General features: G+C 48.5%; 1 protein-coding gene across 7 annotated transcripts in view; it reads right to left on the bottom strand.

The window, feature by feature from the left end:
- The window catches only part of Ablim1 (actin binding LIM protein 1), a 289,746-nt gene that overhangs the window by 77,544 nt on the left and 189,278 nt on the right, over nt 1-22,924 (bottom strand). For 6 of the 7 annotated variants that reach the window (XM_026781437.1, XM_026781439.1, XM_013348149.2 and 3 more), the window contains exons 5-6: nt 20,355-20,481; nt 18,708-18,801 (exon numbers count right to left, since the gene is read on the bottom strand). In XM_026781437.1, coding sequence (XP_026637238.1) covers nt 18,708-18,801; nt 20,355-20,481 — 221 coding nt within the window. Of the gene's footprint in view, nt 1-5,497; nt 5,805-18,707; nt 18,802-20,354; nt 20,482-22,924 lie in introns of those variants that run through there. The other variant, XM_026781438.1, reaches the window with a different exon arrangement.

Consider the following 22,924-nt stretch of genomic DNA (forward strand, 5'->3'; position numbering starts at 1 on the left):
ATCTAAACACCCACTTATCCATCCATTCATTCATCCATCCATCCACTCATCCATCCATCCACCCACCCATCCATCCATCCATCCATTCATTCATCCATCTATCCATTCATCCATCCATCCATCCATCCACCCATTCACCCATCTATCCATCTAAACACCCATTTATCCATCCAAATGTCCACTCCCCCATTTGCCCACCTCTATACTTTAGCTCCCCGTTACATTTTTCAACAGGTGGTTGACAGTACACATGACACAAACACATAAGAACTTCAGATAATGGGAGGAAATGGTTCCAGGGAGAGAGAAAACATTGCCAGGGGACATAAGATGGTCTGGGGCCAGTGTTGGGCTAGATGCCCAAGGAGGATGCTCTAGGAGCTAACAGGCAATGAGAAGGATGCTGACATCTGGTGAGAGATGCTCCATGCAGAATGAAGCGGGTACAAAAGACTCACTATGGGAAAGCACAGGCTTATGGGACAGAGAGAAGCTGGGCAGGGAAGGAATGAAAAGGAGGGGGATACAAAGTTGCCTGTGAAAACCAAGATAAGGGAAACTGATAGGGCTACGCAGTTCTGCAGTGCAGGGGTCAAACAAACCCAGTCGAGCAAACTTCCCCTAACGTTTTAAAATTCTTTGCAAAACACAAAGGAAACCTGGATATCTCCACCCTGCCCCCTTTGCGATTTAAACTTTGTTATGTAAGAGCCTGTGTCTTTTATCCGGTGCCAGACTCGATACATGTGGCATCCTTAACCCGCTGCCCAAACAAAGCAAAGGCTGTCTTGAATTCTGTTAGAGGATGTTCTGAGCCCCACCAAGCACAGTTCTCTGTCTTTTCAAGTGTGTTTATTTGGACAAGGTACACGGACATGAGTGGGGGTGCAAAGAGGCAGCTGCACGGAACCAAGACAATTGTAGAAAATTCCTATTTAGCCGTGAGAGAAGATAAAAGAGGCCTTGAGCATAGGCAAGTACTTCTGCTTCAGCTAATCTTTATGAGCAAAACATGGCTGTGACACGAACCAGCAACATGCAGAGGCCACAGCCATGGATTTGCCAAAATCTCTGCAGTGTGGAGAATGACAAAGGCGTCGGGGTGGGTGCCCTTTCACCTCAGCCCTTCTCTCGGGGCTACTCCTGGCCTCTGGCTTCAGGCACAGGCAGACCTGATCATCTAGGTTCACTAGTCTCCAGCTAGTTTGGCTTTAACGTTGCTTTTGTTAAAAATATTATGTATATGTTTCTGTGTGTGTGCGTGTGTGCGCGCGCGTGTGTGTGTATGTGTGTGTGAAGGCCAGAAGAGAGCATTGGGTCCTCAAGAGCTGAGTTATAGGGAGTTATGAGCCGCCTGACGTGGGCACTAGGAACTAAATTCAGGTTCCCTGGAGGAGTAGCAAATACTGTTGACCACCAAGCCAGCACTCCAGCCCCGTAAGTCGGCTCTAAAGCCCCCAGTTCTGAGCCCACGTAGCTGAGTGCATTCCATGTTACATCTCCCACCACCTTTGCTTTCTCGGATAAAGACGACAACAGCTGCCTCTGTTTCTTCTCAGGGGCTTGGAGATCATTTTTGTCAAAACTACCAACTCTTCATCTTGGTTTCTTTAGACCTGAAGGGTGACCCTTTCAGGTCAGGAACAAAAAATACTCTATGCCCCGACCGTGGTGACACCTGCCTTTTCTGAACACGCCTTTGGTGGAGAGCCATGAGGACTGACTGTATGTCTACAGATGACTAATAATGCTCCCCAAAACACACACACACACAGATACTCTGTAGGTCCCACCCATATCCCCAGGTCTTTGCTTTACTCTAGACTATCCTGGGAATAAAATCTCTGTGGCCGACTCACTGCAGCGAATGACAGGCTGTCTGTGAGTGACAGGGGCTGCTCTGGGGACTCACGTGCGCAGAGCCTGAGCTGAGGCTGTGAACTGGAGCATGCGCCTAGGACAACCCCTGACTTCCTTATTTCTCACTAATACATCTACTCCATCCCGGTCATAGGTACACCCCATGTCTCAGTACCTGCCTCAGAAGACGAGGAACCTGCAGTGAGACCACCTGACCCTGCAGTGTGATTCAGTTCTGAGCCTCCACACCAAGACTTGTGAGAAGGAACACAGGTCTGTTCACTTCTAACGGAAAACTTCCGCAGGCTGACAGTGTCTAAGGAGATGTGAAGATTTGCCTTTGGGATTCATAGGCTTTTCATCTTACTGAAGCCAGAGGCAGCGTTAGTCTGTGGGGCTTTCGGTGCCAGCAGAAATTCAATTTCTGGGTCTCATGAATAAGAATTTATAAGCTTTCTTCCCTTCCAAATCCTATAACCCACAGACCCATGTCTTCTGCATTCTTCAAAGTGCCTGTCAGCCTCTGCCAAAGCCCACCATAAAAGTTTGAGCCATTGCTCTGACCTCCCCCTCCTGTCTGTGTGGGAGCTGGCCATAAAGTCATTCTAGGGGTAATCACACTGGGTTCAGAAGAGTCAGGAGGAAAGGATGCTCCAAGCCCAGAAACATCTGGAAAGCCAGGTCTGACCAGATTCCTTCCAGGAGACAGATGTGTTTGCCCTGCTCTGCTGTGCACAGTCGCCCATTCTCCACCACAACAAAGCATGAAGGCGGAGTTTCTTTCCCTCCGGTCTCTGGCCATTCCTTTAAAATAGCCTGTGTCGTATAAAACTGGAAATAAATTTGTTGTGGGTTTGTTATGGGAGTGTTGGCTGTGACTTCCACTCCTGCCTTTCCAGCCCCATGGACAGACAGCCAGGCATCCTGCAGGCCAAGCTCCTGGGTGGTCTCTCCCAGGGCCATCACTGCTGAGCACAACTGTGCTACACCCTAAGGGCAAATGACCTAAACTATTAAAGTTCTCTGTGCTTGTGGACCTGAGGCTTAGTGAGTGGGGGTGAATTTTACCAAAGAGGAAGTGTTTTAGGAGCACATATGACACTCCGGTACACATGACACACTGGCCTCCAGGTGGAGGTCAGCATACTTATTTTTCAGTCAAAAGCAGAACTCTGATGGTAAGACTGTGGCCTAGTCTAGTTTTATGGCTAGAATGGATTCCAGCAAACCAAGGGGGGGGGGGGCAGCTCCCTGTCCCAGCTGAGATGGAGCAGTATATGCTATCCTGCTTGGCCAGCTGCTCATGGAGATCACAACCACACCTTGTTCCTTGGAGAAACACCATAAACTGTGGCAAACACAGCTTCTAAGAGACCGCTATTTCACGAGACTGAGTATAGAGCTAGGAAATCTCCAGCTACTGCTGGGGCGTGGGGCCAGATGTTTGGACCTGCATTTGTAATTTGTAATCTTTGGGAGTAAACAGATAGTAGCATGTGCTCAAGGTAGAAGAAACAAATTAATGGACAAAAAATGTCCAGCCACTGACTCTTTGTTACCAGTTAAGTAGAATAAAAGGCTGTGAGCGGTAGTATTTCATTGACAAAACACTAAGAGCCCATTCTAGTTAGAGACCTCCAGAGATGGGGGTGCGGAATCTGGGGGACTGGGAGATGGAAACATTCATTTGCACGTCCCAGAAGTTAAAAACAACCAACCACCCCAAACCAGACAAACAAATGGAAGCCTCAGGTTTGCCTAGACACACCCAACACCCACAGATCAAAACACCTTTATCCGCTGAGTGAATGAGCTGCGGTTCCTCCTTTGCTCGGCAGGATGGCTCACAGTGTTTCTTTTTCTTGTTAAATAGTAGTTCCCAGGATGCCTGACTTCTACACAACACAACACTGGCAAAATACCAGAGGGCTTTGAGAGGAACGGAAAAGGAGATGCACGTGAGCACACACACATACACACACACACACACGCCTGTGCGTGCACACACGCACACACCCCTGCAAATACAAGCCAGACAAACCCAAACCAAAATGATCAAGCCAATTACTCTCCTTTGGATTCTGCAGAACTCCTTCAGGTTGGTCACCACCCCGCCCCCAACCACGGACATGCAGCAGGAGGCCTCAGAGGAGAATTCTCCAGAGGTTCACAACGGGGTGCTGGAGCCCCCCTGGGAGTCTCTGGCGCTGTCTGGAGACACCGGAGGCTAGGACTGCAGAGGGACTACTGTCACCTGGCAAGCACAGACCAAGCCTGATGATGAGAAACATCTTTCAGGACAGTCCCCAGCCACAAAGAATGACTCCAACCAAAATATCAGTGGTGCAAAGGCTGAAGAACCCTGGTCCGAAGGGCTCTGCAGACCCGAGGCAGATCACAGGACCCAGGAGGTCCTGATTGCCCTGTGTTTCAGATAAGCTACAGCTAGCCGGAGGGGAAAGCCCTCTGAGGCCCTGTGCAACTTTCCCTGTGGCTGTGAGGTGAACCAGGGACATTAAACTCACTGACCCGTGAAAATGCAGAAGCCACCCACTTAAAACATCTGCTCACCAGTTCATTCCCAGGTCTACAGGAGGCCTGGCGCAGAAACCTTCTCAAAAGTAATTCAGGCCTCCGAGTCTGGCCACATCAACCCAACCAGCCTTTTGATCCACTACCGAATGGCAACAATTACATTTTAATTAGTTATTTTTCATCTACTTGTCAGAACCTGTTTGGGTCATCCAAACGACTTCATATCCTCCTAACATTCCTCTGCAGCCTCAGGGAGCAGCTCAGATTTCTAAGCCTCTCCCCTCCCTCCGCGGGAGCCCTCATCCATTTCTATCACAGTTGGGGTAACTTTCTCGCCTCATTTCCTCCTCAGAGCCAGTACACCACACTTTAAACCGTTCCCCTCCCCGCACACATTATAATACACTTTTGAATGCAACTGTCCCAACAGCTAGGTTTTTAGGAAAACTTTTTATTAGGAATACTATTTTTACTATACAGACCAGACTCCTCTCCCTGTGAGAGGTGGTGAGAGGTTACACACCGAGGGCTCTTTCAGACTGTGGCTGAAACAAACAAGAGCGCTCTCCAAACACACTGATCTTCATTCACAGTCCTGGGAGGGGGTATACTAAAGAAAAGCACTCACAGTCACAGCAGCGAGGACAGTAGGGTTCCAAGTCACCTTCACCACCAAATGCCCTCAACCAGGGCTCTAAAGTACTTTCTTTTTCTCAAAAGCAAATTCCTCAGAGCTCTGCAGCCCAAAAGCACACACACAACCAAGCCAAAAGCCTAAAAACACTTTAAAAAAAAAAATTCATGGGAGTAATTGCACCAAACACAGCTCTTGTTTTTAAACCCCCAACAGCCTCTGGCAGGACCTGCCTAGTCTCTTTAGATCTGTATCTGAGAGATAGATGGTCCATGGTTCAACTACGTAGCAACAGAAAAAAACAAGAAATAAAAGGCATTCGGGATAATAGAATAATAGAAGCCTCTGTTGCTACCAAGCAACCCAAAATATGTGGAGCTTCCCAGTGGCCCCCAAGCCTGCCCAGGAAGCCAGAGATTTAACAACTACCTCCTAAGGGGAAGGACACCTTTGCAATGCCCGCTTTACCTTGCGCCAGGGTTCCTTTGGGTTTGATCCTGTTCCTCAGCTCTCCTGGGCAGGACTCCTTTGGGCTGCCAGCTCAGAACACTCTGGAAATGCCAGACCTCAGTCGGGTAGACTGAGGCCTCTGCCTGTCTGCCTGCCAGCCCGCCTGGCTTACACACCAGGCTTCTCTGAGAAGCTAGGCTGCAGCCACGCGCATCTCTCCAGAGACTCACACAGGAAACCAGAGCAGTTGTGGCAGGCTCCTTGGTCCGCTCACCACCTCCTCTGCTTGCTTCACTGACTACACACACCAGCCGCCACGACGGGCCAGTCCATGTTCCAGAAAAGGAGGGGGGTGAGGAAAGTACCATTTCCTTACAGCCACTCACGATTAACTGCGTTGTTAATCTGACAGTCACGCTCCCCAGGACGGTCCTGAAATGAGACTAGGGCTTTTAAGCACCGTGTTTTAGGTTGGAGACAGGGAAAGGTGTGTGGCAAGCATGGCTCACACACCAGCTTTCTCGTCCAAGTCGCTGCTTTGGAGACACGTTTGGAAGCTTTGTGCAAAAGTGAAATAAAACTGAGTTCAACTTTGGACGTGCATTGCAGACTGCAGAACTCTGCAGCGGGGCCGAGTGGAAATGCCATCTAAGGAGGACTTATTTGTCAGCCTGCCTCCAACTTCTACTTTACGTTTATTTACTTATTTATTTATTTATTTATTTATTTATTTATTTATTTGTTGTGTGTGTAGAAGGGTGTCATGGAGCAAGGGTGGAGGTCAGAGGACAAGTGGCAGGGGCCAGTTTCCCCCCCTGCCCCCCCCCCCGCTTCCATCATCATCAGGCTTGGTAGCAAGCACCTTTACCTCGCCAGCCCTATACTGCATTTTTGGTGCGTGCATGCGTGCATGAGTGTGGGCATGTGTGTGCGTGTGTGTGTGCCTGTGTGTGTGTGTTGGGGAGGTGGTGCTAAATGACTACCATGCTCTGGGAACTTTATACATATTATCTCATTTTCAATTAAAACAATCTTCAGGAATCTCAGGTGAACTCGTGACAGAGAGATCACCGGCTCACGTGAACACACAACTAACCAGAACCAGACAGGTCTACTAGGATGAGGCAGCTCCCTCTGGAGGACCCTTCCTTAGGACGGAGGCAAGATTAACTCTGGTCACCTTCGACAAGACGAAGATGATTTTACTGGGCCATAGTGACCAACATATCAGAAGACCCTTCTCTATCCAATGGGATCTCCCTGAGCTGGTTGGAAGCAGTCCTAAGCAGTGCTGGGGAAATATAAAAGTTTTGGCAGCATAGCTGAGCCTATGAGACAAAGATAAAGCTATTAGTTGCACATTCTAATGATTTCAGGGTGTTCACCAGAGCACTGGTGTGTTTTCTTTTAAAGAGTCAAAAGCCTCCATTATGGGACAAATTCTCAGAGTGGCACCTGTGGGTGACTTACCCCAGAATTACAGCAGCTCTGAGTCATTAACCCACACTCCCCCAGGCCTCTCTGCTTGAACCCCCTACCCAGGCTCTCTGGGGTAGAATCTGAGGACCGACAGAGGGGCTGGAGCAATGGCTACAGACAACACTCTCCCAGAAGATGCCAGCTTGGATTCCAGCACCCATGTCAGTAGCTGACAACCACCTGAGACTCCAGTGTCCTTTGCTAGCCCCAAAGGCACCATCACAGCACGCACGCACACACACACACACACACACACACACACAGTTCGTGTTGTGGTGACAGCACTGAGCATGAGTTTGGCCCATTGTATCGCAAGTGCACATGTGCTATAGTTGATAATGGACATGAACCACACACTGACATGGAAACTCACTCTGTACATGTGACATCCAGGTGACTCTTTCGCACCATGGATCCTCTGGATTCCTAGCATCTCTGGTTGGGGACACGGATAGCAGCCAATGCTTGTTAGAAGAGTGAAGGAATCTGTCCTTCACTGAGGACAATGGGCCCCAGTCACATGGCTGTAAGCAACCTTGGCATTAAAATTGGGCTTGCTCTCCATCAATTTTCAATTTTTCTTCCTCGCCTAAATGTGTATTATCTGTTTCTTGCCCAGATTTTACTCATGTAACTGCCTCTGTGATCTTGAGTTGGGGGAGAGAGAAATAGCCATCTTCAGGGCTTACTGAGAAAAAAATCCAAATTTGTGAGTCTCCTCATGAAAAGGATAAAAAAAAATCAATGCCATAGGGAGTTTGGAGACTCAAGTAACACATGGGGGTGGGCAGGCCTCAATGGTTCACTACAAACTGCCTTTCCAACAGGCAGGCCCCTGTTCGTCTCAGTGGACATGATTTGGAGAAAGCAAACAAGGAGAACCTAGTCAAAGGTGGAACCTACAAGAGGTGACAGAGGAGTTCAGAAACCGGGCTGTGATGACGGCTGGTAAATCTGTAAAGTCACCCGAGATCACCAGATCATTCTTGACACGGGGGGGGGGGGGGATTTGCAATGCATAAATAGAACGAATATTAATCACTGAGTAGTTGGCTAAACCCTGCTTCAAGGAGACTCTGTGTTAAAGCCAAGGACTCAGACGACCTTTTCATCGTCCCCTGCGATATCCATCACAGTCACCATGAATCCAGGCCTGTCAGCTCCAAGTGCCAGCATGATGGAGGACAGCCCAGCAGAGCAGCAAGAAGCCTGCAGGGGTTGGCACTAAACAAATTAGACCAAAGTGAAGCAAGGGTGGGGGCATTAGTGGGCAGGGAGGCAGCTAAAGAACCATTTGTTTTACATGTTGGGTGCTGAGGAAGTTGTGGGTATGTGATCTTTCATGTTTTTGGTTGAAGGCCACGGGGAAATTCGTAATGAGAAAATGAACCATTCATGATCGCATTGCTAACTGCTAGATACCGGTGAAGACCATCAGAACATACTCTGCAGAGCCACGAGACACTGAGCTCATGGCCATAAGTGATGGAACCTAAAGTCAGTTCTAAGCATCATCCTGGCTCGGAACTGAATTTAAAATAGTGACCTATTTTATATGCACGTGTATTTGCCTGTGTGTGTTTCTGTATACCGCGTGCATGGAGGAGCCCCAAAAGAGGGTGTTGGTCCCTCGGAACTGGAGCAACAAGCAGTTGTGAGTCACCATGGGTGCTGGGAACAGAACCTAGGTCCTCTGGAAAAGCAGTGAGTGCTCTTAACCGGTGAGCCCTGGCTCCAACTTCTTAACCGAGCAATGTAAATCATCTCATATGACTACCTCAGGAGTACATGGAGTGGGGTAGAAGGAGCAGCCTCCTTCCGGCACACAGGCTTATTAAAGCTATTGGCCTTTACAAAATCTATTCTTTCCTTTGTATGTCCAAGAAATGAAAACAATTGATCAGCAAACAACCAAATCATTCCTTGAGGTCCATCATGCCAGATACTGCCTTGGACAGCTCATTCCTTATCTGATTAATGCCTATCAAAGCAATTCTCACCATCCCCGTTTTACAGCTGAGGGTGCTGAGGCAGAGCCGAAGCTGAACAGCTCCAAGTGCAGCCAGACGAATGGACTCTGGTGTGTGTCACACAACCTCCCTCCTCCTGCCTCACTGCTGAGTGACACCAAGTCCCAGACTCTAGTTCTGCTACCAAGACACATACAGTCTTGCATTTGGTTACAATGTGCGTCAAGACCCCTTTGTGGGTCCAGTGAACCTTTCACAGGGGTTGCCTAAGGCCATCAGAAAACACAGATATGTACACTATGATTCCTAACAGTAACAAAATTACAGTTATAAAGTAGCGATGAAAATAATTTTATGATTGGGGGTCACTACAACCTGAGGACCTGTGTTAAAGGGTCACAGCATTAAGAAGGTTGAGAACCACTGGGTTGCAGAGCATATGGCTGGTCTGTAAGCTGGTTCCAATGTCTGCTTTGAGGGGGAGAAATCCCTGCACCTGTTCATTGCCGCCAGGCTGGATGGGCTATGGTCTAACTCTTCCCTTCCTAGGTAGCTGGCAGCCAAAGACCAGGTCCATCTGCTGAAGCTGGCACGACAAAGTCAGGAAGCCGCAGTGTCCAGGAAGCCATCACACTGAGGTGTAACAGAGTGGGAGGAGCCTGCTTCTAGTGCAAGAGAGACAAGACGGGAGGCTGGTGTTCCGTCTGGTCCAGGGGACCAAATGCTCCCTCCATCACCCCTGCAGCCCAGGGCACCTTCCTGGTGGGCTTTGGACGACTGGCACAAATTTAACACACTTGTGCAAAGAGGTGAAGTGGACAAATGCACAAGGTCAAGATACCATGGGGGTCACGGGGAGGTCAACCTGAGGAGACACCTTTTGTGTCACAAGTTCTTAAGAAGGGGAGGGGATTGCACAGACAAAATGCCCAGCAGAAGAGGCAGGCCGGTAGTGACCGGGTGTGATTAACTGCTCTGCTCAGGTCTCCAGCCATCCTTGACCTGCTTGGCAGATCCAAGTCATTCATGAGGATACTCTTTCTCAAAGAGAATGGTTCCTGCTGAACCCCAAAATTCAGCTCACCTTATTAAATCCAAATACTGTTAGTCTCTGTCTTAGGGTTTCTAGTGCTGTGAAGAAACACCATGACCATGGCACCCCTTAAAAGGAAATCATTTGACTAGGATGGCTTATAGTTCAGGGGTTGAGTCCATTATCATCACAGTACAACATGGTGGTATGCAGGCAGACACGGTGCTGGAGAAATAGCTGAGTGACCGGGCTGGAGAGATGGTTCAGTGGTTAAGAGCATTGCCTGCTCTTCCAAAGGTCCTGAGTTCAATTCCCAGCAACCACATGGTGGCTCACAACCATCTGTAATGAGGTCTGGTGCCCTCTTCTGGACTACAGGCATACATGCAGACAGAATGTTGTATACATAATAAAATAAATAAATTAAAAAAAAAATAGCTGAGTGACCTACATCTTCACTTGCAGGCAACAGGAAGTGGTCTGAGACACTGTGTGTAGCTTGAGCATATATGAGACCTCAAAGCCCATGGTGACATACTTCCTCCATCCAGGTCACACTGCTCCAGCAAAGCCACACCTCCTAACAGTGCCACTCCTTTCAGAGTCCATTTTCTTCCAAACCATCACAGTCTCTAATGAAAAAAATGTGTGTTTAATTTTTAAATTTTTATTTTATGTCTGTGGGTGTTTTGCCTGCATATCTATCTGTGTATTACTGTCTTAGTTAGGGTTCTTATTGCTGTGAAGAGACACTGTGATCATGACAACTCTTATAAAGGAAAATATTTAATTGGGGTTGACATAATTTCATAGGTTTGGTCCATTATTATCATAGCAGGAAACAGGGTGGCAGGCAGGCAGACATGGTCCTAGAGAAGGAGCTGAGGGCTCTATATCTTGATCCACAGTCAACAGGAAGTGAACTGCATTCTATACTGAGCATAGCTTGAGCAAAGGAGACCTCAAAGTTCACCCCCACAGTGACACACTTCCTCCAACAAGGTCACACCTTCTAATAGTGCCACTCCTTCTGGGGACATTTTCTTTCAAACCACCACAACCACGTGTATGTAATGGCTGCAGAAGCCAGAAGAGGGAGCACTATCTACCTGGAACTGGGGTTATGGACTCTTAGGAGACATTATAAGAATGTGAATTTTTCCTGGGGTCCTCTGGAGGAGCAGCCAGTGCTCTTAACTGCAGGGCCATCTCTCTAGTATCCCCTCCCTTCCTATTTTGAGACAATCTTCTATTTAACCCTGGCTCCTGAACTCTTTCTGTAGACCAGGTTGACCTTGAACTCAGAGATCTGCCTGTCTCTCTATCCAAAGCACTAGGCTTAAAAGTATGTACCAGCATGCTGGCATGGAAAATAATTTTAAATAATAGTTCTTAAGCTTAAAACCTGATTGAGTCAGAAGAAAATGGCGCCTTGTTTTCTAATGTTTTCTAACGTTTTATATGCGACTTAAATTAATAAAATCATATGTTTAAAATCAAAGAGCGGTAAGGAAAATGTCCAGTTGACTTAGCTCTCTGAAGTCAGAAATCACTCTCAAAAACAAAACATCTTTTCAACTCAAGATAAATACAAATTTTTTTCAAACTGCCCTTTCCGGATAAGGAAGCTCCTTCATTTGTTCTGACAGGAAACGGGGTGATTTTTCCATAAATATCGAATCTTTACTGCTGTGAACAGTCTTTGGTTCCCTTGGCAACACATTTCCGCCAGTGTAAATGCCAGAGAGAAAGTGAGTGGCTGGGGTGGGGGGGCGTTTATCATGTTAAGTGATTTGCTCCAAGTGGGGTGATTCCCGCTGTTAGAACAGAAGGGGTGAAGTTATTCTTTGCAAACAGCATCACAGCTGACACTCACACAGGCCCTGTGTGGAATCTAAACTCAAGGTCACTTCCCGTTCAATACTCTATCTATACCAACCAACTCATTCTCTAGGGTCAGCACCAGCTGCAAGGGGTGGCAATCCACGGTTCCAGGAAGAATCAAGTTCAGTTTCCCACAGTGAGAAAGAACCCAGTACCAACTGATCCACAGTAAGTTCAAGCCAGCATGGGCTACAGACAAAGATGATACCAACAAACACGCTATCAGTTCGAACTCTCACTTTTATGCCTTTCTCTCTCTCAGGCCTACCCAGTTAAACTATGAGAAAGAAGGATAGAACACAGGCAGGTAGGTACGAAGGCTACTTACTGATCCTGCCAGGGTGCGTGCGTGCCTGCATGTGTGTGTGTGTGTGTGTGTGTTTCTTTTTGTTCTTTTAAAACCCCAGAGGCGTTTATAGACACAGAGTAACAGTATCCCACCTGTCATCTTAGGGCTTTGCAAAGTGAGCAGATATGTTTGTTTATACACATGCATATGTATGTATACATTCAAGCCGAGATGCCAATTAGGTATCATAAAATTCACATTATTAAAATTCACACTTCAGCATTTTCAAATATATTGACGAAATTGGGCAACTATCACTGCTGTCTAATCCTAAAATGTTTTTAGCACTTGTCCCCAAACCAAAAGCCCATCACCAGGTACTGCCCCCTTCCTTCTCCTAGTCCCAGTATGTCTCTGCATATTTGCCTGTTCCATACAGTTCACAAAAACAAAATCACGTGACCCATGATCTTTTATGCCTTGCTTTTTTTGTTTACTTTTGAGTGTCTTCAAGTTTTTCCATGGTGTAACATGAATCAGTATTTCATCCTTTTCTACGGCCAGGTAATATTCCATTATGTAGACATACTGTTATTTGCTTAACCCATTTACAATGAAACCATTTCAAGCTGGGCAGGGTGGTACCATGGCCCCTAAAGTCCTACCAGCTCCACTTGTGCCCATCAGTTCAAGACCATCTTGGGCAACATAGCAAGAACCCATCTCCAAAACAGAACGAAAAAGAGGAAGCCATTTCTCTAGTCCTAGCCATTCATCAATAGCCTGGAATGAGGGGACAAGGATGACCAGTGTCCCTATTGTCACTGAGCCTCAGGAGATCTTCTAGAACATCTGTGACTCTGGGAAGAGTCCCAGGCTAGAGCTCTGTGAAGAAAATGAGCCCTCGGATTGGAGAGAGCATTACCTATCTCCAATATTCTTGGACAGCCGTGCCAGGTGTCCTGGTAGCCTGCATCTGATTAACGAAGATGAAGTACCCTTTAGGCCTGACTCCACAGAAACACCACAGACCGCGAGCAGGCTCTTCGGGGTCATCACACACTAGCAAAAATAAAGCCATGGAGAAGCAAGTGTTCAGCTCCAGCCCAGGTGTAACGGGACGACTAATAAGACAGGCCACTCACTCCGCCAGGAGCAGTAAATTTAGGTTCTTCAGCAAGCTGTACTTCAAGGCTAATTATCTGACTGTGGGTGGTGGCGCGCAGAAGTGCACACGCTCCCACGTGTCCCTCCTTCTGAGAACCGAGAGACCTGTTTTCTAATTTCAGTCTGGCTAATTAGTTCCAGATTCCCAGCACGAGAGAGCGTCTCTATAAATGGAGGTCAGTAGTGATGGCCTTGACCACTTCGCAGGCCCCACTGTGAGAATTAAACATGTTTGAGGCGGCTTGCAAATGTTAAAAAATATTATAAAAGTCAGGACACTGTGGTGGCTCACTATCCCCTGGGCACGGACCCTCAACAGAGGGACTCTATCCTTTTCCCTTCCCAAATCCTCAAAAATCTTTGTGCCCATAAAAAAGTTACAAAAAAAAAAAAAAGCCCACATTGGTCTGAGGACAGAACAGGCAGGACACTATTTGCTTCCAATGAGGCAAGGCGAGGCGCGGGATCTCACCCCTGCTGCGCCTGTGCTGACACACAGGACAAGAAAGCAAGGGTTTGGAGTGTCACATTGTTTTCGGCGAAGCATGTCTTTGAAGGTGACAACCAGACCTGTTGTGTGAATGGCATAGGATAAACTATGTTGCTCTCCCCAGGTAACAAGCTAGTCCAAGACAAGACCAACTCATGCATGGTGTGACCAAAAACTTGCCTAAAACACCCACACCAAAAAGCATGGGAGAGGTCTCTAATGTGACTTAAGCATTGGCCCCCACCCTATGTGAAAAAGCAATTTTTTAACCAGTTAAAAAGCCAGATAAAACAAAACCACTGGCTTTCAATCCTTTGGAAAAATCCGGGGAAAGGATTTGACTGAATCCTGTTAGGGCTCCATTTCCCACCTGCTGGGAGTCGAGCAGGGAGGGTTTAAGAGCAAGCCTGAAGCCTAAATCCCATCCAAATGAACCCAGCAAGAAAGGATGGGCCCTGCTTGTCTACATGGAGAGGCGGGGGGATCCAATGGAGTCTCACTAGGGCCGGGTTCTTCAGCTGCTGTTCAGACAGTAGCACACAGGCCCCAACAGTGCTTCAGGAAAGCAGGCATCACCGCTCATTCTGGAAAGACCAGATTCTACCAGCAGGTGCTGACTGATGGGAGAGGCCCTGCAATGGGAAGTCAGAGTGACCTAAGCAAGGGTAACAGAGACTGTTTCCCACCCCTGTCTAAGAACCAGAAGGGACAGAAGACTGTCCCTGGGTTCAGCAGGCTGCAGGTGTCTCTTTAGGGAAGGAACTTGGGCAGAGGGAACAAAGGCTGGGGCCACTTGTTTTAAATGGACCAAAACAGTGAGCAGTGACACAGAGTCTCCCTGGAGTGGAAGGGTTGCCAAGATGGCTTCAGAGAGAAGGAGGGGACATGGGACAAGCCCTTCCCCTTGGCTCTTAGAGCTTTGTTTACAGTTTGCAGTGGCTTCTTCACAATGAAGATGATGCTCAGCATCCGGAAAAGGGGTCTCCGGGAGGCATCCGCCAAAGAGGAGGGGGATTTGTAGCAAAGGGAAGCCCTGTGCCCATTGGCACCCATGACTGACCTGAGCCACCTTGCAGCTTCCAGAGTGGGGGTGGGGACAGACAGGGAAACGGGGAGAAGAAACAGGCAAGGCTGAGTCCAAGGAGAGTTCAAAGAAGGACAGGAGGAGGAAGGTGATCAACAAACCCTAGTACCTCACTCTAATTTGCTCCTGGACTTCTTAATAAAGAAGCAGGCTATAGGCATCTTCAGAATGCCCTTTGGATGCACAGGTCAGTCCGTAAGCACTTTAAGAAAGCTGAGATTTTTATTCACGTATCTTTTGTGTCAGAGGGGCACGCCAGTGGAAGTCTCTCCTTCCACCACAGGTCTCAGAGACCTGACTCTGCCATCAGGCACAGCAGCAGGCTTCTTTCCCGCCGAGCCATCTCACAGGCCTCCTGGCAAACACTTCAAAGACACACCATTTACGACAAGATTGCACCCAAAGACAAAGTCACTGTTGAAAAGTCACAGGAAGTAAGGGACAATAAAAAGAGGTATGACGTAAGCATGCCTGCCCGGACACACAGGCCAGTCTCCAGACAAAATGAGCCACAGGCTCGGACCCCTTGGAGAATTCACATACTGGAAAGCACAGGGAATTTGGGAGTCAAGCGTCCACCCTGATCTCCGTTAATGACAGGAGAGATGAAGATATCGAGAGGCTGGTTCAAGGTCCCCCAGTGGGCGAGTTCCAGAGTCAAGAGTAGATCCCGAGGCTCCCTGCACCTGTCTCATTAAACCACCTGGTCTCCACTCACCCTCTCCCCTCAGGCTGAAGAAAGGTGGGGGTGGGGCGGGGCTGGGGCTGGGATGGGGTTCAGCTGGTACAGCGCTTGTCTAGCATGCATAACCTGAGTTCAAGCCTCCAGCACTACACACCCCAGGCATGCTGATCCACTCCCATAGTCCCAGCACTCAGGAGAAGGAAGTGGAGCACCAACAACCAGTTCAAGGCCATCCTCAGCTACTAGCAAGTCTGAGGTTAGCCTGGAATATGTGAGTCCCTGTCCCAAAATAATTCTTAAAAAACTCAAAAAGAAATGACAGACGTGAGGGCAGGGTGTCGTTCTGAAGGCTCCATGCATGCTCTGCCTCCATGAGAAGAAGACAGCCCTGAAGATCTCCAGGAGAATCAGAGACAGAACTGTGCCTGGACAGACTGTCTTGCAGCCCTTGGTTGCTTGGTGGTTCCTTTTTTTTTTTTTTTGGTTTTTCGAGACAGGGTTTCTCTGTGGTTTTGGAGCCTGTCCTGGAACTAGCTCTTGTAGACCAGGCTGGTCTCGAACTCACAGAGATCCGCCTGCCTCTGCCTCCCGAGTGCTGGGATTAAAGGCGTGCACCACCACCGCCCGGCTGCTTGGTGGTTCCTTAAGGGAGCCACATGCAAGGGCCTTTACTCCCCTCCAATATTTATCGTCTTTCCACAGTGATGCTTGGGTCAACTCTTGGTTTTCTAGACAGGGATGAGCAGATGATACCTCCACAGTGAGTCTCTGGGGCTGGGGTGTTAACGTCTTTAGAAAAGGTCTTCGGGGCTGTAACTAAGGCCTTGAGGAGACTATGAGTGATAGACGTGACCTTATATGAAACAATGAGAAAGGCAGGCGGGCAACTGGCAGAGCGAGTGATGCTGAGAAGGCCTGCAGAGCAGGTGGGGTACCTGGAGGGATGCAGACACAAGCCAAGGCACGCCAGGAGCACTAGAGGCTGGAGATCAGGTAGGACCTACCATTCCTCCAGCGTTTGAGAGAACAATGGCCCCGACGATACATTGTTATAAATGTCTAGATTCTAAAACCCAGAGAATAAATTGTCTTAAGCCACTACTGTTGCAGCCCATACTGAAAAGAAACTCATTGATATATGGACAAAATGAATGTAAAATGAAAAGAACAGGCTTATAGTATTCAAGAGAAATCCGCGCGTACAATGTTTCATCAGCGGCTCCAGGGAATGAGGTTGGTCCGGCTTTCTCTTGGTGACCAAGCCCAGCTGAGTCACCAGCAGTCACATGTCTTGTGCAAACCCCTGCAGGACATTCTTCTGGGTCACACACCCATCTGCAGAGGACAGAGCCTGCTGGGCGGACCCCAAATCTAAGCTGAATGTGTGACTACTCCCAGGCTGATGAATGCTGGGGGTTTAACAAGATGCATCCCCAAGCCTGCTCTTCAGGCTTTCCCTGACACCTGGAGACAGTTCGGGACACAGCCCCTGCAGTCTCTGTGACTCCAAGCTGAGAGGAAAAACACGGAGGGACCAGCATGTCTTTAAAATAACACGTTCTGGGATGTGATTGTATTTTATAGATTCCTTCCTATAGCTGTTGAGGTAAGTGTGAGCATATACACACAACCACACAGGCCTTTTCTTCCCAACTCCTTTGGGGGACACACTTCCACGTGGGGACTGTAAAAACTGTTGATTCTAGAACACAAGATCTTAAACTTGGGTTCTTAATGGAAACTGTATCCAGGAAGCGGTCACTATCCTTCTCCCCCCCAGTCCCTGGCAAACTCCCATCTGCTTTCTGTTGCTAAGCGTTAGGTACAGCACAGTTGTGGCCTTTTGTAAGGAGCTCCATGTCTGGGAGGTCTGGTCAAACTCCCTGCCTGTCATCTGCCTTCTTTCCCTTAGGGTTTGCCTACAGGGTAGCAGGTACTGCTGCTTCCCTTAAGGCCACAGAATAACCCATTTTGTTCACACAAGCCTCTCCTTGGGCACAAGTGAGCTGTTTCCGGCTCCCTCTACTGTCAACAGTGGGGTGGGAATGTGTGTACACACGTGTTTGAATACTCCCATTTACTCTTCCCATGGCACCATGACCCCATTCTCTGACTCTGCGGCTACACCACTTACACGCCTTCCCTGACGAAGCCCAGACGGCTGCCTGTGACCCTGGAGTGAGCCTGCCCACCCAGGAGCCCTCCCACCCCCACCCCACCTCCTCCACAGCCGTGCCCACAGCATGCTCACTTTCTGTTCTTGTGTGTCCTGTCTCCTTGCCAACGAGGCCCTGCATGTGGTTCTCTTCATTACAGAGCTTTCTTCCTCAGAATACTGGGCAACTTCTCATGGCAAGAGTCACTCCCTTATCTCCTTTGGACAAAGAGAGTCCACGGTGACCCCTCTCTGTCTCACAGGGAGAGCCTCTAGAGGGATTTGGGGAGGCTATTCTTAGCCTTTGTTGTGATAGTCCCCAGAGTGGTCCAGAAACACCTTAAAGACTCACAGGATAAACACCCCGTGTCCCTAAAATGGACTCTACTGGCTATATGGCATCAGTCCAAGGGAACCAGGGTTTTCTCTAACTTTGATTCCAGAATTCCTGGTTTCAGCCTCTCTCTCTCTCTCTCTCTCTCTCTCTCTCTCTCTCTCTCTCTCTCACCCAAGAGGAGTTGGTTAGGCCCAGAGGCAAGTGCTGACAGGGCAGTTGCTGAGAAAGTTCTGGCTGGAAGCAGTCACACCTGAATTTGACAGGCTACCTTCAGCTCGGTCACAGGGCTCTCTGAGTCACAGGGGATGTGGCTTTCTCAGGGCAAGGAAGTCAATCCCTTCACCTTGTATCTTCCCTTCTCTCAGTCCTGAGCTTCTGGGGTCCACACAGGCAAACACACAGCGATAAATGGAGGATCTACTGCACTCTCCTTCTAAGAAAACATCTGCTTAACTCCCAGTGAAGTTTCTCCTCCTTTCCCTTTGAATTCTCCATCATTCCAAGTTCCCCATGGGATTCGGTTGTGCGGGCAGCCTAACACATGATCCTCTGAGACAGTCACCGTGGCCACCTGCCTTCCACCTCAGGAGGAGACAGGAGGCTTGAAGGCCTGTGGGGAGAATGGCAGCCATCTGAGGCGGCCTCTGTCACTTACCTCCAGGACTTTTCCTGTGATAAACTGGTGACAGGCTTCACACTTCACCCCAAAGAGCCCCTGGTAGTCCTTTTCACAGTACGGGGAACCGTCCCTGAAAGACAAAGGTGCATTCAGGCCTCAAGAGGACCCCAAAGTCACATCTCTGAGGTCCTTCCCACAGAACAAGAATATAATCATCTTCACACAGGCCCAGCAACCTGACCAGACAAAGCCACAGGCCGGAGAGCAAGTGGCAGGTCTCCAGGCCAGACAGAGACAAAACCCCAATAAATCATCACATGGTTACCATGGCCACTTTCTTGGCTGTCACAGAACCAAGGAGCAGAAACCCCAGTATTGTTCCTCTCTTGGCAGCCCAGATAATCCCCAGAGGAGCCCAGTGCTCAACGGTGCCTGAGAGGCCCAGGGCACCTTACCTCCCTTCCCAAGTCATCTTCTCAGACCTCCAGGCCCAGCAGGGCCTTCCCACAGCCTTCAGACATGATCTCCTCAGTCAGTTCTCCCTGGCTCCGAGGGCTGGAACACGGTTCATCTCAGCAGTTGAGGGGCCACTGTACTTATTACCTATGGTCTTCAGTGTTTTTTTAAAAGCCAGTCACTTCTCTGGTTTGGGCTGTCAGTCACAACCGTCTGGGGAGGTCTTCAGTCTCCTACCTGAGTTCCAGTTTGACCCCAGACCTACCATGAAACTGTATTGTTGGGCTGTGAAAGCCAAGCCCCCTTCTCGATTGTTTCAGAGATTTACAAAATCAAATTCATGAACTACGCTTGAATGAGTGATTTAATATAATTGGATAGGCTTTGTGTTTCTTGTCTTTGACCTTTGAGACAGGGTCATGTGTGGCCAGGCTGGCCTCCAACTCTCTAAGAAGCCAGGGTCATCAGAGTGCTGTGGCTACAGCTTCTGCTGCCACACCCAGTTTCTACAGTTAGATCAAACCCAGGGTGCTGTGTGCTGGGCAACTGCTCTACCCACTGAACGCATCCCAGGCCAGGCCTGCGCTCTCTGGGGTCTCAGCTCTCCCACCCAGCTATATGCTCACCCCCTGGTTGGGGAGATTTTCAAAAGGCATAAAAAGATAGAGTGGTAGATTCTTCCTCTTTATCAGAGTATATTAAAAACAACAACAACAAAAAACCCAAAACAAACAAACAAAAAACCAAACAACTGAAAAACACACCCAAATGTCACAGATTGCTTAACTCTAGCTAACCCGATACCAGTGTTCTCAGATTCCACACGGCCCCTCACCCCGACAGGCTAGTGTGTGCTGCCCTCTCGCCAGGCTCAGGGCACAGACCACATGTGTTTGGGGGGAATGTCTAAAGCCCTGGAGAAGAAGACTTTATTAGTTTCACACAGAAAGCAAAAAAAGCAAAAGTGAAGTAGCTAAGAGCTTAGTTGATTACAAGGCAGGATATACCATTATGCGAGCTTTGTTAATTATTAAATTGGGCCACAATTAATAGTCCATTAAGTTTACAGCAGCCAAAGCACTGCAAAAGCGGATTAATGAAGCTATTTCAACAAATTTTCTAGCAAAAGTTCCTACGGATGCAGAATGGGGGTGTCCATCAGCACCCTGGAGGGAGAAGGCGGCCCCTGGAAGCAGTCAGTCCCCAAGTCTTCTGGTCCAGACTTACTTGCTGATGTACTCGCCGGTGAGCACCTTCCCACAGGACTTGCACTTGAAGCAGCCCAAATGCCACTGCTTGTCCAGCGCCAGCAGCGCCTGCCCGTTCTTAATGTCCCTTCCACAGCCAGCACAGTCTGGAAGAGAACAGCAACCCACAGTCACCGCCATTCCCCTTGCAAATCCCAAGGACAGGAACTCCTCCCGCCGTGGTGCGGCCCGAAGTCACTATGTCTTCACGGTCTGTTTCGGTTCTCTGTATAAAATCCCCCAGGACCTGTCCTCACGTGGCAAGGCAGCTGCTCAAACATTATTGGACCTCATCAGATGGGCGTTCTTCACCTCTTAGCTCTTTAGGAGTTAGGTACCATTTGGGGTCCTGCCAGCCTAGAGGTCCTTTAATTATAGCGTCTTGGCTAGGACATTGACAAAGCACTCACGGGCTTTCAATTAATTGAGGACACATGTGAATGAGCTCGGCACATGTGCTGGGAGCCATGCTCACCCTGTGTGTGGTTCCTGGAGCACTGACCATCAACTTCATCTATACAGTGGAATTCTACTTTCTTATCTACCTAACCCAGCCTTTCCTCGTGAGATGACTTAATTCCTTAGCCTTCAACTGTCCTTGGCAGATTTCTGAGAGTCATGTGTGGTCCTTACTCTTCTCATTGCTGTAACAAAAAGCCTGGCCAATGTACCTTAAGGAAGCAAGGCTTTATCTTGACTACACTGCCCATGGTGGCAGGGAGGGCATGGCAGTAGCTGCGTATGGCAGTAGCCGCGCATGGCAGCTGGTCACACTGCACTGCAGCAAGGGGGCAGAGAGAGAGAGAGTTCTGGTCTTTTGCTTGCTGTCTCCTTTTTTTATGTTGCTCAGAATCCCCTGCCATGGAACAGGGTGGGTCTTCCTACCTCAGTCAAGCCATTCTAGAAAACCCTTCACAGTCATACCCAGAGGTCTGTCTCCTTGGGGAGCCTGGATGCTATCAAGTTGTCAATCAATATGACCATCACAGTATGGCAGAGAATGAGCACTAGGATTGGCTGGTCTGGTCCTGCTCTTGGACCCTGCCTGTCAAAAGCGGTCCTTCAATAATATTTGCTGTTCCTAGAGTTGCTGTGGTCATGTAGATTACTTCACACTCCAGGGTGTTAGGGAAGTGGGGTACATATGTGTTAACCCAGAAACATGTAAAAGGGAATGTTACATCAGCATCTACAAACATTCAAAATTCGTGTATCTGGTTGGCCACTGTGTCCTAACAAATAAGACAAAAAGCAGTGTCCAGGCAAGGCCACTTAGTGGCCACATTCAGAATAAGGTAGAGACGTGTGTGCTTCCCATACAAGGTGGCTGAACAGCGCCCTCTTCTGACCACATCTGTAACTGCCTCCTTTGGCAGGGGCATGTCTACACTGGCTTCCCCTCTCCTCCCAGACTCAGATCACCAACCTGATTCCCTGGACTGACCCTGCACAAGCCTCAACCCTAAACATACTTCCTACATCCATCCAGAGATGGCTCTGGCACCCTATAGGTCCCACCTTGCTTCAACAACTTCATTTAACCCCTGTTTCTTTGACTACAGGTGTTTCTGGGTATCTTGGTCAGCAGGTGTTAAGTTGGCTTTGGACCCAACAATCCATGCCCAAAATTTTACTATAGAAATACATTCACAAAAGTCCCCCCACTCTGTGTGTTTTCTAACTAAATGCACTTTTAAGGAACCCTGGTGCAGTGTGTGCTCCTTTCCCAGAATAGAATGTTTCTGAAGAAAACCATAATTCTTAAGAAGCTGCCCCCTGTGGAGGAAGGCTTCACCTGGCTGCTCATATGATCTGTGTTGTTGGATTTTTTTAATCAGTAGAATGTGAAAATTTGAAAATATGTATCCATAAACTTAAAATATAAGTTCTGAATATTAGGATTAGAATTTCCTTTTTTAAAGATGAATTTCCTTCTACGTATGTGTGCACCTAGCTGGGTTTATGTGTACCACACACGTGCAGGTGCATGTGGAGATCTAAGAGCTTGGGATCCTCTGGACCTGGAGTTACAGGCGGTAGGATACTGCCTGATATGGGTGCTGGGAACCAAACCTGAGTCCTTTGTAAGGGCATTAAGTGCTTTCAAACCCTGAGCTAACTCTCTGGGCACTGGATAAGAATTGCTAAAGTGCCAGCCGTTCTAAACTGTGTGTGGATAAGATTGTCCTAAAGTAATAAGAAATGTTTTACCAAATGCCCACAGGTGGTAGGAACGCAGAGTGGAGGCTGAGACAAATGAGCAGTTTTGAAAGCAATAGGGGCTGGGGAGATGGCTCAGTCAGCAAGATGCCTGCCATGCTAGCAGGAGATCAAACTTCAGCGCCAGCGTGGGTGATGTCCACCTATGACCCTGGCTAGATGAACAAGGAAAGAAATGGACAGATCCCGGGAACTTGCCCACCACGGGTCCATCCAACTGTGAGCTCCTACCTCAGAGATCTGGTCTCAAAAAGAATATTTGAGAGCTCTAGAGGAAGATACATGACATTGCTGCCTGGTACACACACACACACACACTTACACGCACAC

Source organism: Microtus ochrogaster, chromosome 8 (assembly GCF_000317375.1).
Source record: "Microtus ochrogaster isolate Prairie Vole_2 chromosome 8, MicOch1.0, whole genome shotgun sequence".
Lineage (NCBI taxonomy): Eukaryota > Metazoa > Chordata > Mammalia > Rodentia > Cricetidae > Microtus > Microtus ochrogaster.